The sequence below is a fragment of the Coturnix japonica genome, chromosome 15 (assembly GCF_001577835.2).
Source record: "Coturnix japonica isolate 7356 chromosome 15, Coturnix japonica 2.1, whole genome shotgun sequence".
In the NCBI taxonomy this organism is placed as follows: Eukaryota; Metazoa; Chordata; class Aves; order Galliformes; family Phasianidae; genus Coturnix; species Coturnix japonica.
Genome location: NC_029530.1, coordinates 9566931 through 9584667, shown reverse-complemented (window position 1 = coordinate 9584667; position 17737 = coordinate 9566931). Strand labels below are relative to the sequence as shown.

The 17737-nt window shown below is 50.3% G+C and overlaps 1 protein-coding gene across 2 annotated transcripts in view; it reads left to right on the top strand.

Annotated features, from left to right (window-relative positions):
• OSBP2 (oxysterol binding protein 2) overlaps nt 1-17737 on the top strand; it is a 53097-nt gene that overhangs the window by 5996 nt on the left and 29364 nt on the right. For both annotated transcript variants that reach the window (XM_015878376.2, XM_015878377.2), the window contains one exon: nt 9330-9538. In XM_015878376.2, the coding sequence (XP_015733862.2) occupies nt 9330-9538 (209 nt within the window). The remainder of the gene's footprint in view (nt 1-9329; nt 9539-17737) is intronic.

Below are 17737 nucleotides of genomic sequence, written 5' to 3'. Positions count from 1 at the left end.
GTTCACAGCAGCTGGGTCTTACTAAGGATTGACTGGGAGCAGACTGGGATGTGTGTTAAGTACCTGGTCATGTAATGTGATTTCTTTTATAGATACCAGATTACACAATACACAGCAAACCCAGTTTGGTTGCACTTGAGGCATCCCAAGGTGCCACCCAACCTCTGTTAACATATGGTTCTATCCTCGTGTTGTTCCTGCTCTGCTCTCTCTGTGGGTGAGGCCCAAATCATGACACAGGGATGTGGGATAGATGTGCCATAGGGGCGTACCTTGCAATGGCTGGGCCTTGCTGCTGTGCATTGCATTGGGAATAAGCTGGGTCCTCTGTAAGTCTGAAAAGCTGCTTTGGTGGGGGAGGCAGCGAGGATGCTGGTGCTTTAAGTGTGGTTCAAGCAATACAATTGCACTGTGTGCTCTGCGCTTGCTATGAAGTGGATCTTCTAATAGTGCTGAGAGTTTAGTTTTGAAGCAGTGTGCTTGTGTTTGTGTATCTGCTGGGACATCTGCAGCCCTAAGATGCCTTTACAGTGCAGTGTTGAATATCTTGGGCTTTTCCAGTTTGGGAGCATCACAGGTTAACGTGTGACCTGCCATCCCTTGTGAAGCACTGCTGTGATGTCACCTGCTCCAAATGTGACACGGGAACAAGGCTTTTGCTTTTGGTTTCCTAACGCAGAGCAGCTGTAAGCTGGCATGTCAACTCATGGCCTGTGCTTACTGATGGGGACAGGAGGAAGGTCTTCTGGACTATCTGGCTGTATGAGTTCAGTTCCATGGTCCCTCCAAACACTGGTGGAGAAGGAAGGAGAAGGATGGGAAGCCAGTCTTCCAAAGCCGTCTTTTGCCCCAGATGCCTTTTGCTTTAGTTGCTAATGGGAGAGAACATGGAGAGGGGGTTGTTGGCTTTGTAGGAGAGCAAAGAGAACAGGGCTGTGGTAATGTGTGATGTATTAAGGGAGAGTTTATAGCCTGAGGAGTGAAAACCTGGCAGAGATGCTTAAAATCGCCGTCCGGTTTCAGTGTGCTTGTGTGATTGAAATGAGTGAGGGCACGTCATGCTGCTCAGTGCTAAGTGCACCTTTTATATCTTTAATAAAACCTCGAGGGGAATGTTTCTGCTGTGCCAGAGCTCTATAAAAAGAATCTGATCCTGTGTGCAAGCATTGCAGTCCTGACAGCTTGGTTTTCTCCTCTTGGTCTTCAGGTAATCTAGCTCCCTTTCTTGGGGGAAAAAAAAGAGCGTTTTGCTGCTTTTTCACTAGTGTGTACTTCTCAGTGTGCTGTTCTGGGGCTCTGGGAAGGTTTCCTCCAGCAGCCTTCCTTCTGAACGTAACAGCCTTTCTTTTGCCCTAGAGATCCATCTCTCCCAGCAGTATGAAGCCACCTCCTCCTCGTCACTGTGTTCTTCCACCCACTGTCCTCCAAGGCCTGGAGGACCAACTCCTCTATACCAACACATGCAATGGGGGAACAGTTCAACCTCCTGCAGGAACCGGAGCTTCTGTGGGGTGATTTTCCAAGCACAACACTTGACTCGTGGTGCTATGTAGGCTTCTTTGGCTGGAATTGGAGTGTTTGATTCCCTTCCAGTGCTGAGCCAACATCTGTTTTCAGAGGTGTAACTGCAATCTCGTAACATGTTGGAAGAGCTTCCATTGATATGCCGGTGTCAGTCAGTTCACAAAGCAGATAACCTTCTACTTTTCCTGTTTTCACTTTTGTTTCTGCACTGACAAAGTGAGCAGGTCGTTGCCCCCTGTGTGTGATAGTGCTTTGCTTGCTTTGGCCAGCTGGAACTGTCCTGATTAGGAAGAACAAATATCCACTCACAGCTCATCCCCCAGGAGCAGGTCAGACTTAGGATCATAGAATCGTTAAGGTTGGAGAAGACCTTTAAGATGCCCAAGTCCAACCCCAGCCCACCCCCCATCTTGCCCTCTAACAGTGTCCTTCAGTGCCACATCCTCACTGTTCTTGAGCACCTCCAGGGACAGTGATGTTCTCCTCCAGGTGAGCACCCAGCAGAGAGCTGAGAGCAGGCAGTTGATCTCAGGCTGTGCTGAAGCAGCTGTAAGAATTGCACATAAAACCCCTTAAGCATTTTATTGCCCCGAGGGGTTTCTTGCAACGCGGTATGCTGAGGTTTGAGCAATTGGGAAATTCACTTAGAGCTCTAACTCACCCTTTCCTATGTGAGAGCAGCTCCTTGTGAGGGAGGCTGGCTTCGTCTTCCCCTTGGCTGCATGTTTAACTTTCCTGTTCCTGCTAACCATGATCAATATCCATAAGATTTCTGCAGCCCGTCAGCACTGATCCCAGTGCAGAGTATGGCATGACTCAGATTCCCAAGATGAATTTCTGAAGGCGTGTGTGACCTGTTATGTGCTCTGTGTGGCTGTATTCCTGCGTGGAGACAGAGGGGGAGCGTGGGTCTCACTCAGTGCTCCCTATATTGCTGCTCTGTTACTGAGCAGTTAAATGCCTCGCTCTGACCATTGGGCCTTCTCCCCCCATGTTTTATCCTTGACTGACCCTGAGCAAAGGCCATTGATGGAAGCTGATAGCAGTGGGACTTGAGGAAGGAAATCTCAATACACTGATAATGGAAGACATGTTTGGTGTTGCAGGGAAAGCCTTTGAGATCAGCTGGCCAAGGTCACCTGGGCATCTGCAAGACCTGCCAGATCTCTTGGATGTGCCAGGCTGAATCATGGGTCAGTAAGCAGTTAATTCCTGATTTCTATTTTAAAGGAGCTCTTGGCATCTCCAGCGGCTGACAAGCCAGCTGCCAATTTCTTTATTATATTTTTTGGGTAATGTCATAAGGAATGGGAAAGATCTCACATTGCATTATACTGCCCCAGGCACTCACATTGCAGCCGGGGTTTTAAGTTCTTATTGGGTTTTCTTTCTGTTTCATCATTTCTATGCAAAAAGAAATGCTGTTCATTGAATTGCTAACCTCTGTGCTTCCCAGGAGCGCGTCCTGAGGGATGCAGGAGTGAGCCTGTAAATCTGACCATTCTGCAAGGATTATAGTGGAGGTTATGGGAATAACCTATGCATGTATGTATCTCGGTTCTTGAGCTCATGCACTCTTCATCTGCTTGGGCAGCAGCTTTGTGCCAGCTGCCCAAAGGGCTGGATGTGAGCTGAGCCCAGGAGTTGTGTGGCTTGGTTCTAAATGCAGAGACCTGGGTCCTGCATCCAGTTCACCTCTCCTGGTCAGGTTCGTATCTAGAAGAAGTAACTCATCCAGGCAGAAATTCCTTGCTGTGATTTTAGTATTGCTTCAAAGCTGGTGAATAGGAAAGTGCTGACTTTAAAATGATCCTCAGTGCTGGGAATTGTGAGCTTTAATTCATTCACAGCATCTCCAAAGGGAAATTGGTACCGAAAGCATTGACATCAACTGTATCTTGCAGAAGGGCAGCAGAGAAACGTTCCTGGGATGAAGCCCCTTCTGTCCACGTTGGATCTGAGCAAGGGTGGATGAGACTTGTGCTCAAACATGCCCCAGACCTCCGTAATGTGAAAACCCAGGGGCATCCTTAGCAGTCTGAATATTGTTATGGATGCACATGAGTGGGATAAGAACACGATATCTGTCTCCTATTGGCTGTGCTGTGCCCTGTTGTGGGCACACGTTCTTATGCTCTCAGACGTGGTGGTGAGAAAATGCAAACAGGAGATGACTGTGGCTTTATCCTGATCATTTAGCACCATTTCCAAGGGCCAGAAGGCCAGTGCAAACTTAAAGGTTGCGGCAGTAACGAGCACAATTACTGCCTGAGGCTCACGTCTGCTGGGTTGCATTTATGTCAGCGTTCTTGTGCAATAAGAGCATTTGTCAAATTAACCTTGTGTGTGGTAATCTGTTCATTCTTGCTTAAAACAGAGCCACCAGACATGTAATTCACGCGTCTCGCCATTTGTAAGCTAACTCCTGCCCACGTGATGGGGTCTGGACCCAGACCTTCCATCAGTGTTTAACTGAAGCAATGCACTTAGTGGCATTGCTACCCACAAAGGTAGAAGGGGTGAGGGGGTTTGTATCGGTGCCCTCTGAAAGCTGAGCCTTTGTGGGCTGCTATCACCTGCCCTGCTGGGCTGCAGTGTGGGCTGTGCATGGGGTTTGCCACTTCTGTTTAAGCAGTGTAGTCACTGGATCCCATTCCTAACACAGAGTTTGGGGTATGCTGCTAACTGGGAAGAACCTGGTAGGAGGGAGAGCAGCCATGCCGAGGACCTTTTAGTGGCCGGAGTGTTGTTGGAGCCCTTATTTGAGTGAAGGAGGATCTGGAACACTATGAATTAAAACCTTGCTATGCACATTGCCCCAGACCCATAACATTTAAGGGCCCTGTGAGCTAGCTGCTCAGATTCAGTCATAGCAGCACAGGACACCTTCCCCATACAGAGCAGGGGGGTGGCACCCTGCGAGCCCTTGGTGACAGTGATACCCTTATCAGCTGCAGCCACCACTGGTGTCACCAGCGGTCAAATGGAGATAGCACGGCTTGGAGGGAGGAGCTGGAGCTTGTGGTAACCCAAATGCCACTTGGCTACTCCTTCTGTTTTCTGAGTGTTGCCTAACTGAGTTTTTTTCCCCAATTGGCCACTGCTGAGGTTTCATGGTTGGGCTGGAAGGGACTGTGCAGCCCCCCAGCCTGTGCCATGTGGGGCCGGTTGCCCCCATCCAGCCTGGCCCTGAGTGCTGCAGGGGATGGGGCAGACTTGGTCTTAAGAGGCACATCAGCTTGGCAGCTCTCAAATTCCATTGCTCTCCCCATCCATTAGATCTGCATCCATTCCAAGGTTTGTGGCTGCTGTTGAAGGGGCCGTGGGCTGGGCAGTGCTGACATAGGCAGAACACACTGCTGAGGTTCTGCCTCCAGCCTCAGTGCTGTGTCAGTGATGGATGCAGCACCTCGTTCTATGCTGAGGCTGTGGCTGAGGATGTCACAGTGACAAATCACCTCCCCAGCCCCCCTCCAGTGCCTTGTCTCCTGTTTGTAAACGATGCAGATCCAACAGGTGTTCTTTCGTTTGTTTCCTTGCAAAGGATTTCTCTGCACAGCAGTGGGTGCTGCAAACAAGCTCAAGCATCCAAATACTGGAGCTGTCACTGCACCCCTCTGTTTGGAGGAGAAGCTTCAGGCTGTGCAGATCCAACCCCTTCAGCGCTGCTGGTCGGTGGCTGCATCCTGCTGCTGTGACACAACAGCTCTCTGGGACAACAGCTTGGATTTGTTGCTTGTTTTTCCCTGCAACCTGATTATCACTCATCTGTCCCCATCCCCACTGCGGCCACTTGCAGATTAATCAGCCCGTAAATCAAAGCAAACAGAGTCTTTTTGCAGGCATCTCAGTCCAACGCTTGCCATATGCTTGTTTGGGTTTTGTTTGCAAATGTGGTAGGTTTAGTGGAAAGAGAAAGGGGAAGGGAAGAAAAAAACCACCTCAGCTGTTTGTCATGCAGAGCTTGAGGTTTGTACCAGACGTGCTGAGCAAGCTTGTGCTGTGCTGGGTGTATGTATTGTATTGCCTTCCCTGTTTGCTGGGGAAGCTGCTCCTGGCCAAGGGCTGGTTTTCTCTTGGGCCCTTTGCTCTGGAATTGAAATGATGTAAAGATCCTTCTTCCTTGAGCTGAGAGAGGGTGAGAATGCCGAGGGGTTTTAAAAGCTGATGGATGTGGGCAATATCCCGGAGCTGCTAATCTTAGAGTGACCTAGAGACCTTAGAGAACAAGGTCTGAGTGGGTTAAACACTGAGGAACCGAGAGGTGATCTCCAGTTAATAAATGGGTGATGCTGATATGTGACGGTCTCTTCTCTGCTTTGGGGTCACCTGAATGCAGTGAGAGTGATGGAAGGGGAATGCAGCGTTTGGGATGTGGGGCTGGGTATGTTGGTTGCTCAGGCTTACAACAGGCAAGTTTTGAGCTTATATCTCTCGGAGGTCGGGGTGAGCATATTGCAAAGGCCATTGCCATGGATGTACCTTAACTTGTGTTTGGGTCTGTGATGATGCTTAGCAAAAGAGTGGTGCCAGGAACATGGAACAGGGAGTAGTGACCTTTCCAGTGTAGGGAAGAAGTCTCAGCTCAGTGTTTGTGAAGCTTCTTGCTGTGGATAACCCAGTTTAAAGAACTAACTCGCCCCTGTGAAACTGAGTGTAACATAATGAGGTCCCTGTGTGTGCTGAACCCACTGAGCTCAGCCGCACCAAAATACATCTGCAGCCTCAGCGGGTCAGAAGCTCAGCCTGACCCTGTGGTCAGACTGTGGCCACTGGGATACTGCTGCAGGAGCTCTTTCGAGTTAGGACTTCCCCTGATATTCTCCCTTTCTGTAGCTTCTTGGGATGCACATGCAGTGTGGGTTGAAGGGCACACGCTCCTTCCTAAACATGTGTGGTTTCAAGAGACTGAATTTTCAGAGGGCAGCAGTGGTGGCCCTGGAACAGAGCAGCTTAGCCCCAAGCATCCATCATCCTTGCTTGCTGTAACCAAGCTGTACCTGGGGGCAGATGTGACCTGGTGCTTGCACTGCTTGCTGCCTCCTATTAATGTCCTGCAGAGCTGCACAGCTGGAGTCACGGAGCACAGCAGCAGCATTGGAGCAAAACCTTTGGCTGTCATGTATAAAGCTGTAATGTCACCAAACCAAAGCTGCAGAGCCAGTAGGTGAAAAACTTAATCCTTTTTGCTTTTACTCTGTTGCTAAATCTGAGCTCTTATTGCACAGCACTGAAATCCATCATTGCAGAGTGAGAGCATCATTCTCTTGCATAACTCTGGAGCGCTGGATGTGGCTCAGGTGCTCCTCCAGAACTAGCAAGGAGGCTTTTACATCACGACTTGTAATTCTTTTCTGTTAGACATCATCTGCCAGGTAGGAGATGCTAAGAATGGGACTGCAGGTGTTTTACATGGGAGATGTAAAGCTCTGAGTTGTCTCATCAGGCTCTGTGTATTTAGATCTGTGGTATTAAAGTAACCTTAACAGCTCCTCTGGTCGTGTGCCATATACCTTGCACACCGTGCACAGCTATGATTTTACATCGCTGAATTTAATAAGAGCTTTGTTCTGAGCAGCAGCAGATCCCAGCGGCGTCCACCTCTGCACATCCCCTGCTTGTGTTTAACCCCAGTTCGGCCCCTTGCAGCCTGCCCACGTGTTTTCCCATATGTGCAAGCTCTTGGATTATTGCAGAAAGTGGAGAATGACAAAATCTGCCCCGGATCACGTTATGCAATAGTTGAGCTGCTGGCGGTGAATAAGCAGATCCAGCTGAATGCAAGTGCTTCTGAAGGGCACCTCGTATTTTCTGTGTGCGGACAGAGGAAATGGCTTGTTGGCTGGGAGCTGGGTCAGGTGCCTGCCTCGTGTGTGGGTGCTGAGTGATGGCAATTGATTTCCCACGCAGATTGGTGCTGAGAGGTGAGGTAGCTCGAAGAACAGAATCCTGTAGCAAATTGCTTTTCTTGGGTGGGAGAGCGGGGCTGTGTTATGGGATTTAATTTAGTGAAGTCACCTTGGAGACCTTTGTTTTCTGCCTAAGTGAAAATCATTTGAGCTGTTTGCTCAAAGTGAAAAGTAATCCCTCCTGGGAGAACGCCAGTGCGTGCTGCATCACGAGGTGAATGATTCTGGCAATGAATATCAGCACTTGGCTTTGTTTTGAGCCAGCTCACCCCTCCTGCAAACAAACATTGCCATGCTGCATTGCTAGGTTTGAACTTCACACCTAACAGGTGCCAGGGGGCTTTCCTTCCTGCAGGGCTTCTGTTTGCACATGGAGCCTGGGTGTGGTGCTGGGCTAAATCCATCCTGCAAAGCAGTGCCGGGGCTGAGTAGGTTAGAAAAGCTCTGGGGATGCTGTTGGTGGTGATGCAGGGTGGCTCTTAGTGATGCTGCATGTGTACCAGGTTGGGATGCAGCTCCTTGCATCCCCCCCTGCCTTGGTGATGTGATTTCAGTCATGTAGAAGGAAGCAGCTTGAACCATCTGGGAACAGGGGAGGTGCTCCTGGTCCTGGTGCCACTGGCCTGGGGGAAAATAAAGGAGCCATTCCTGTGGAAAGAAATTCCTACCAATTCCTGTTATTCCTCCTGCAATTCAGTGAGCAACCACCTGGTAATGTGTCCTGCTGAAATGTTAGAAGAATCCATCTAATTGTTATGAGACATCTCAATTCCAACAGGTGTCTGCCCAAGGATGAGGACTCTGGGAATGAGTCAGATGAGAGCCATCTGGATGGATCTACACAAGGCTTTTGTCCTACTGTTCTGTGCCCATCTTTCAATCAACCCCATGGGGTGGGGGATGGGGTTGTGGTGTCTGCAGCCCCAGCTGAGAGCGGGCAGCCCTGGGATTGGCATTGCAGGCACTGCAGGGTGATGGGAAGCTGGTGGGACTTGCAGGCTGAGTGCTTGCAGGCAGCTGTAAGTGCTGCATTGGGGTCTACTTAAGCATTTGTCTTCGTGCCCATGTGCCTTTGACACATCCAGTCAGCAGGGATGCTGCTGAGGAGTTCTCTTCCAGTCTGTATACGTACCTGGGATTGTCCTGACCCAGGTGCAGCACCTTTCACTTGGCCTTGTAGAACCTCATTAGGTTCTTGTGGGCCCACTTCTCAGCCTCATCCTATCCAACCTGCGGATGCTGCTGTGGGCATGTGTGGGCTGTGCCTGCTGTGAGGGTGGGGGGGAGGCTCCAGAAAAGCCTCCTGCTTTTCTGAGTAAGCCCAGTGAGATGTGCAGCAGTCCTTCCAGCTGTAAAGGTGTTTCAAAAGCTGTGGATGAATTGTACTGTGCTCGTTTGCTTTACAAATGAATATCTTTGCATGCAAGATCTTATCTAACTTGCACATAAGAGAATGACTGAAAGGATAAGATGGAGAGAGGCAGAAGTGTCTTATAGGTGGTGTGGTGTGGGGAGGGAGAAGAGCTGCAATGCCAGTGAGAAATACCAGTGCTGTGTGTCTGGGGGCACACAGGAGCGTGTTGACCACCCCAGGTGGGTGCAGAGAGATTTAGTATCATTGAATCGTAAAATCATTAAGGTTGGAGAAGACCTTGGTCTTAAGATCAAGCACAACCCCAGCTCACCCCCACCATACCCACTGACCACTTCCCTCAGTGCCACATTGAACACCTACAGGGACAGTGACCCCATCACCTCTCTGGGCATCCTATACCAACACATCACCACTCCTTTGGAGAACAAGTTTTTCCTAATATCTAACCTGAACATCCCTGGCACAACTTGAGGTCGTCACCTTTCAACCTTTACACTTCCCTGTGCTCTTTTCCCTTGCAGGACGCAGGCAGAGATGGCCCACACGTGTCGTGGGACCATCAACCTGTCGACAGCCCACATCGATACCGAGGACTCGTGCAACATCGTGCTGTCCAACGGGGGCAGGACGTACCACCTGAAGGCCAGCTCAGAAGTGGAGAGGCAGCGCTGGGTCACGGCACTGGAGCTGGCTAAGGCCAAAGCCATCCGCATGAGGAACAACCAGTCAGGTAGGGCACAGCTCAACGTGCAGGCATGCGGCTGGATCCTTTGGAAAACCTCCCTGTAAACCAGCTCTTGTGCTCGTTACACTGCACAAAAACCCTAGCAGATACTATATTTCTTCTGTTTCTTCTATTTCTGTTTCCCATTGAGGCACAAAGGGATTTAAGCAGTATTGCATACAGCACACATCTTCCCATCTGGATATACAGCCTTACACCAATACTTAAAGCCCTGGTAGTGGCTGTACATTGCAGAGAGTCAGTAGGAAGGTATTTATGATGCTTCTGCTGGAAGGGAGGTTGTGTGTGCCTTTCTCTTGAGGCCCTGGTTGGTTGGTGTGGGGTGGGGGACATTGCAGGAGGCACCGAGCCCTGCAGGGAGCAGCAGCCCTGGGAGCACTGGTTTGCAGTGAAATCCCAGAGCGATGCCTCTCCCATTCACCCTTAGATTAGGGTATTGCTGTAGATGAATGATAGATAAATGTAATTGTCTGTGCATGCTGCCTTTCTCCCCTCTGCACACACTAAGCTCTGCTTTGGTATTTATTAGTGTGTATTTGGGACAACTGTGTTATGTAAAGCTGTCAAACCACCATGCGTGCTCCTCCTGAGAGTGTCGTTTTTACTGCTCTGTTGTGTAATGGATCTGATAAGCGCTTAACAAACAGTATTGCAGGAATATTTGAATGTTCAGAACTCTTCTGGGATTCACATTTGGTTTTCTTCCACAAACAAACGTTGCCTTCAAATCAAAGAAGACAAAAACTATGAGCATATTAAAAAGGCAATCAGCCACCCCCACTGCCCTAAAATAAAACCACTCTGCTCTCATCCTGAATGCTGGAAGTCAGACCTCATGCAGGAGAGATGTAGTAAGCACCTGCTGTTGTTCCAGTCTGCTTATAATGAAAACATAGCTTCGTCAAACTATGTTTGTTGAGACAGTGAGGTAGTGTGGGAAGGTCTGTGCTTGGGGTAGCTTTGGTTTAATGATGATGTAGGTCCAGGTTTGGGGCCTTGAGACATCTGTAAATGCTGCTTTGTGTGTAGGTGAGGTGGTCATGAGGCTTAGCTTTCAGAATGGCTGCCAAGGAAGGGTCAGTGCACCAAGAAAAACCTCTGCTCCCTGGTGGAAGCATTGCACCAAAAGCACATCACGGGTTGTGCTCAATGCAGCTGTGACATGCAGCTCTTCTGAGCCAAGGCTGCAAGCATGGGGGAAGACGCTTCTTAATGCTGCCGGCCTATGAAAACAGGCAGTCAAGAGAAAAGTGGTTTGCCTGCATTTCTGGAAGGCAGCACATTCCTGTTTCCATCCCCGGGTTGATGGGATGGCTGTTGTGGATGCTGGCTGTGGAGCACAGTGCAGGCAGTCTGTTTTATAGAGAACAGCAGAATGCAGAACATAAACAGCTCAGCTTGCAGGAAAGTGCCCCCAGCCCTGGGCTTATGAGGTCTGACTTATGCATAATTAGCTGTCCCACAAGGTCATATAGAAGTTGATTAGTGCATGAGCTGTTTTCTCATTTCCCATAATTATTTAAGTACGCCGTGTTCTATGGCACCAGTATCTACAGACTTAATTACATAAAGTATTTTGAACCCTCTGTCCCGTGATTGTGCAGCTCTGGACTGTATGTAAATACTGATGGGAGTATGGCTGGTAGAGGAGACGTGGACACCTATGGGGTCTGGCCGTGGCTGCAGTGAGCTCACTGGGTGTGCAGGTTGCTTGTGCTTTAAGGGGCTGAGATGGGTCTGAATCAGGATCTTGTGCCCGGGGGAGGTTGGCACGTGCCTTGGTGTTCATCTCACCTCTGGTTCTTGGGCTGGTTGTGCAATGCAGAGCCACAGTCTGAGGCTTTCGGAGGATGTCAGCATTGTTGCCTGTGGAGTCGCATGCGGTTATTTTGGTCTGGTTTACCACAAAAGTAACAAACACGGAGCCTTGCTGCCTCCAGGCTCTGGATGTGCTGACTTTATGACTTCAGCTGACTCAGGCCATGGTCTCGGGGTATGAGCTGCACAGCGGTGGCAGTGCTGACTTCAGGTGCTCGCTGTCTCACTGTGGTGCTGACCCAACTGATGCTGGGCTCTTCTGTCACCCCAACCAGCAGCAGAACTGCTGTAAGGGGACAAAGGCCTGCTCTGTCTGGCTTGTTTAGTTAGGATGCAGTTAGTGGGGATGGGTTGGCTGTGTGCTGCTGCTGGGGCAGGGCTGCAGCTCAGGCTGCTCAGTGGGGCTGCTGTGGGCATAAGGGGCTGGGCAGACACCAGCTGCTGGGGATGGCTCTGAGGCAGATGAAAGCTGTCTGTTCCCCCAGTGGTTTCCTTGAACTAAACACACTTAAATGCAATTTTATTGGGCTGTAGCTAGCTGGAGCTGTGCATTGAGAAGAGATGCCATTTACTGCAGGACTGTTTGTTGTTTCTATTTTTAAGGAATAGAGAACCCTATACCCAAAGTGAGCGTTGGATAGGAGACACTGCTGCTTCCTCTGCTGCATAATTGAGGGGGATCTGATTTCCTCTGTATCCAGCGCAGGGCTGAGACTATTTTGGTAAGGAGGCATGAGCTGGGACATGAGCAGTGCTCACAGATGTGATACAGGAGCGCGCTGCCCTTGTTCTGCTGCAGGTAGCACTGGGTGCAGGATCAGGGGGGGTTGTCCCCCCTGCTCTGTCCTTAAGAGCCCCCACCATTCCAAGTGTAATTCTGACACCTAAGGGGCACCTGGTTCAGCCACCCCATGGGAACAGCCAACATGGTGCTGCATGAAAGCCTGCTCATCGGCCCTGAAAATCACAGCTTTCTGTAATCACCCTCTGTCTGCATTAATGTAAGCCCCTGGATAATTCCAGCACTCTCTTTCCCATATTGCACCACCCCTTGGCTCTCTGCCCGCTCGCACCCAGGCTCTCAGCAGCCTGAAGCTTTTGGGGACACTTTGCTGCCCATACTCCTTTAAGTTCCCTTCCAAACTAAGCAGTTGTGTGATTCTGCTGGCTTAACCAGCTGTTTTTATAGCCAACAGGGTGTGATGGAAGCAGCCTTACAGAGACTCATCTGCAGGTAGGGGGAGGCTGGGGGCTCAGAAGCCCCCTGCTGTCCCACCACTGGGCTTCCAATGGGCAATTCTGCTGCCTGGATGTGCTGCATCCTACCTGTCTGCAGTGCCCTTTGTGGTACCGAGCAGTTCCTCTAATTGCAGAAGTGCTAACATCAGTTTTGCTGCTAGATGTGTTTTAGCTGTTCTGCTGTTTTTTCTGCCCCCCTCCCCCTTTTCTAACCAAGGAGTTTGTTTGCAGCAAACATTTTGTCTTGGGAATGTGAAGCTGTAACACATCTGCAGCCCCCCCCCCCCTCGGCTGGCTGTGAATTGCCCCTTTGTGGGGGCCCTCCCTCGCCCCCCCAGCAGCCAACACCCGCACTGCTGCTCTGACTGCAGCCACTGGGACAATCACACTCCTTGTTGGCTGTGTGCTCCCAGCTCCCGTCAGCTCTTTGCATCAAACCTCTCCCCTTTTCCCACCCTCCTTGTGGTGTTTCTCCATCCTGTTCCTCTGCATGGTGCTGCTTTGGCATTGCTGTCCCTCTTTTTGGGGGGATCTGCTCTCGGCTTTCCCACTCTTAATCATCCCTCATTGATTTGAGCTTGGGAGTTTTTCTCTTTCCAGGTGGGCAAGTGCCTGATGTCAGGGTTGGGTGTGGGTTGCACTCAGAGGGTGCTGGCATTGCAGCACGAAGCTTCCTGCTGGCCATGGTTCTTAGTGGTACGAGGTTGCTGCCTGGGCTTTCTGCAGCAGCTTTGAGTGCTGCTTCTATTCTCTGTGCCCTCCGTGTATTCCCTGACCATTTGTCTTTACTGCTCAAACACGACCTTTGGGGAAAGACTGGGGCAAGCCCTCTATGGAGTCAGCTGCTCAGGTGTCTGTAAGTGGCTGTACAGACAGAACTTTTACCCTTTTGGGGTAACTTGTGTTGACTTTGCTTTGTTGAACTTGTTTTGTTACGCTCTGTTTGCATGTCAGTATTACCCAAGCAATACACTTAACTCCTTGATTTGGTGCTGACCCTTCCCCTTGTTTTGCCCACGCATCTACTATGTCACAACGTGTTATTCTGTATATATAATCTGTGAGAATCCCCTGTACCAAAGCGGCCCAGAAATCGGTTTGTAGGTAGGACCGGAGCTTGGCACTGCTGCAGGAGCTCAGCAGCTCTATGTAGGGCACCTCTGCTGCTGCATCCTCGTCCCTGCGGCTCTGTGCTGGAGCTGGAGGAGTTTCCTGTGCAGCTGCAGCAATCGAAGGCAAAGGGAAGATGGGCAAAATGCTGCAAGTACTGTGAGTTGGTAATTTTGTAATTAAAGGAGGGGTCATTTCCCTGGATGAGAAATGGCTCCTGCTTGTTCTTTGCCTCTCTGAAGAGTTAAGGCAGTAACAGCTGTGCGTTAGTGCTGGGTTTTGTCCATTAAGTGGGGACTTTGCAATGGTGGTTTGGTGCACTAAGGTCAGAGCAGCTCAGCACAGCCCCCAGCCAGGCTTGGAGCTTGGAGCTGCTACAGACAGAGCAGGGGCAGATGTGCCTATGTGCATTCCTGATTCCTCCCACCTTTGTCTGATCTTGGCATGACCTCTAGATAGCTTCTTGTCTTATCACCTGTGTCCTTCATCCCTGCAGGTTTGGATGCTCTGACTTGGCTGATGCTCTCCCACTCTCAAGCTCAGAAACCCTGAGGAGCCAAGAGCAAAGCATATGAGTGGCAAACAGAGCTCTGCTTGCTGTAGTGTGAGAGCAGCTCTGAACCCAGTGCAGGTTATATCCAAGATGAATTGGCCTTGCAAAGCCATCCTTGCGCTCCTCCCTGCTGTGTGCCTCGTTTCCTGGACACAGGCTGGGCTGTCACTGCGGCTGCTGCAGGCTGCAGTGTGTTCCCCACTGGCTGCAAAGCTCTGCTGCGGCGTGGGTGGCAGCAGTGGGAGGGATGAGCTGTTTCGTTGCTTTGCTGTACCTGCTAATATTAGCTTGATCTGTCACTTTTGCTCACTTACAGCAGAGCTGGGAGGAAGGTGATGCTGTACTGATCACCGAAATGCTGGGCTGCTCTGTAGTGCTCAGCTTCACTCTGCTTTGTGCCTGCTGCTGGTGGCTGGTGTTCTTACCCCACAGCAGCTCATTTACACACCCGTAGCCACGTATGCTTGCATTTGGCATGTGCTGAACACAGGCTGTGTGCCCGCTTACAGCTGGCAGAGGCTGTGTCTGACAGGAAGCAAAGCAAACAGATGGGAATTCAGTGTGCTTACAGTGAGGAGCATCGTATCCTTCCCTTATTTTCCAAAGGGGATGCTGTGGCTGGTGGCTGATCAGGAGCAAATCAGTGGCAATGGGGACATCTGCTCATGTCCTGATTTATGTCCTTGCTGGTACACAAGGCCTGTGCTGACGTATCCCAGTATGTGGCAGCTCAAACCAAGCAAGTATCACCTGGAAGTGACCTGAACAACGTGGTACAGATGTGATCATACCTGGCACGTGCCAAAGGGGAAGCGTTTCCAGCTCAGTGTATTTCTGGATTATCAGGCACTGAAGATTCCCAAGTGGTTTTTCTGTGTTTTCCTTTCTTTCTTCCTGGCACAGAAAAATCCTGTTGGAGGAAAATCAATTTTTAGGTCTGAAAATAACAGCAATTCTCACTAATTAGAAGTGAGTCACTAGAGTGACAGGGCTGCACGGGGCCTTCCTGCCTTGCTTTTGGTCCACCTGAACACATCATCTTCCATTCCCCACCTGCAAAACAGAGGAATTAGCTCCCAGCTTGAGGCTGAGGATGCAGATGCTGTGCTGGAGCCATGCGACGGTGGTAGGTTGCCCTCTGCTGGCACATTCCCTCTGCAAACCCCATGTCTTCATCTCTTCCTTCCAGCACCAAAACCTGCCTGCTGCTGCAGGGGTTGGGAGCTTCAGCCTGTGAGTGTGTGTTTGATTAGTGCCAGCTCTGCTCTGTTCTCTGCAGGGAGAGGGTCTCCCTCTGGTGGTGAAGATGCTCACTAGGAAATGAGACTTCCTCCCACCCTCCCTCGCTGTTGGGGCTCAGCATTAGGTCTCCAGGCCGTGCAAATCCTGCTGCTTGGGGTAGGGCTGCTGGCAGGATCTGGAGCTGCCCACCCTGCCTGTGTGTCCCTTAATGCTGGCAATGCGACACTGCACTTTCAGGGCCCAGCACAGAGGGGGTGTTTAAACAATTTCATTTAATATAATTTCCCCCCCTATTTCCTAATGGCATCCTAGCAAGTGGTCCAGCTCTGTTTTTGGCATCCCAATTTAATGTGTTTTCTGTTGTGAATAATACTGGGGGGAAAAAGCATCTGTGGAACTGAAGTGTAGCTCTGAGCTCCTATCTAAGCCTTGGTTACCCTTCAGGTCTTCTGGATCCTAAATTGCCCAGATAGATGGGTAGGTTGTGTTGGCACTGGAGGCTGAAGAGTGGGGAAAACTGAAAGCTCTGAATGCTGTTAAAGCTGAAGAACTTCTGACTGCTGCCAGCCAGAATCATGCTGAATGATGCTGTCAGTAACTGATAGCAGTCAGTGTTAGTGCTGCTGTTGGCTGTGGCTCACCCCCCTCTTCTACTCTGCGTGAGCTCCATGGCTTTGGTGTCTGCAGTGGGGCTAAGTGCCCTGGGAGCGCCAGGAGCCCATTGCCAGGGCTCCCAAGGCTCTGCTTGCAAACCCCTCCATGGGCTTGAAATTCTTGAATGAAGTGACTAAAGCTGTGCATTCCTTGCTGCATTGCCTTCTGGACCGGACAGAAATGCCAGATGAAGTTCTAGGGTTCCAGGTAGAGTTCTCTATTACTGGCTTTGTCATTGCTTCTTGCCCTGGTTTTTAGATGGGGCTGCACTGGCACATAGGAGCAGTTTGAGCCATTGCAGAGCTGTGCCTGGAGGAGCCCAGCCTAATCTGGATGTTGGCAGCAGTCGTGAGGAACATGAGCAGTGCCATGGGGCAGCAGAGCCAGCTGGGCACAGTGCACATCCCCAGGTAGGAATAGGAGTGTGTTAGCACCTTTGAAGACAAGGAGTTTCCTGAATTACTTGAATAGGGGAAACTGCCACGAGCAAAGGGACTGGAGCTCCTTTGGGCAAAGCTTGCATCGTTTTAAGGAGGCATCTGTGTGAAAACAAATAGGAGAAATGCAGTTTTGTTTCCTGGTGCTGAGATTTTGGAGGTTGCTCCACCATTCAGAGCTGTGTCCCACCTTATTGTTGTGATGGGTTGTACCAGCCCATGGCAGGTGTTGGGGGTTGTAAGGGACCCTTCCAACCCAGCCATTCTATGGTTCTATGATCCTTAAGGACCCTCTCAACCCAAACTGATCTACGATTCTGTGACATGGAGTGTTTCCCAGGTGAGCCACAGGCTGTGACTTCAGCCTGGTTACTTGTTTATGAACAAAATGAAGTGAATTTGGGGATAAATCAATATTTAATCAGGGACTGGTTCTCCATGCACTCAGGTGAGCCGCTCTGCAGCTGTGACTGCTGGCAGAAGGGATCAGAGCTGGTTGTAAAGCTTCATTGATGCCAGGCTTGTGGAGAGCATCTTCTCTATGTGTCTGTGACCCCCCCTTGCAATGTGGTGCAGCAGCAGTGGAACTGAACTGTGCTGGGGTCACTGCAGGAGCCAGGGGTGCATGTGCTAAATCCCATCTGGGCTTTCGCCTCTCCACGCATCACTTGTGTTTTTGGGCATCTCTTTTGATACGTATATACAGAAGGTGGAATACAACCCGTGCTCTGTTGCTATCCAGACATTGGCATTAACAGGAGCTGGAGGAGAGCACTCAGGGCTCAGTGACTGCACGCTGGTCCCTGTGCTGATGTGAGTGCTCACATCGATGTGTCTTCATTTTCTCTTGTTCCCTGGGACTGATAAAAACTGAAGGGCTGGGAAACCCCATCCTCCAGTGCTGGAGGGGTGAGCCAGCAGCCATCAATGTGTGTGTGCATGGCAGAGGTTCTCTTTGGGAGCTGTCGGCTGTGGTGAAATGGAGCTGCGTGAGTGAAATGTGTAATGAAGTTTCTTACCAAAAATGAAGGAATTCAGATGTATATTTTAAGTGAGAGTCCTAAAAATAACCTCTAGCACCATTTAAAGGGACCGGCTTCCAAACAGCATCCCCTTCTCCATACTGCATCC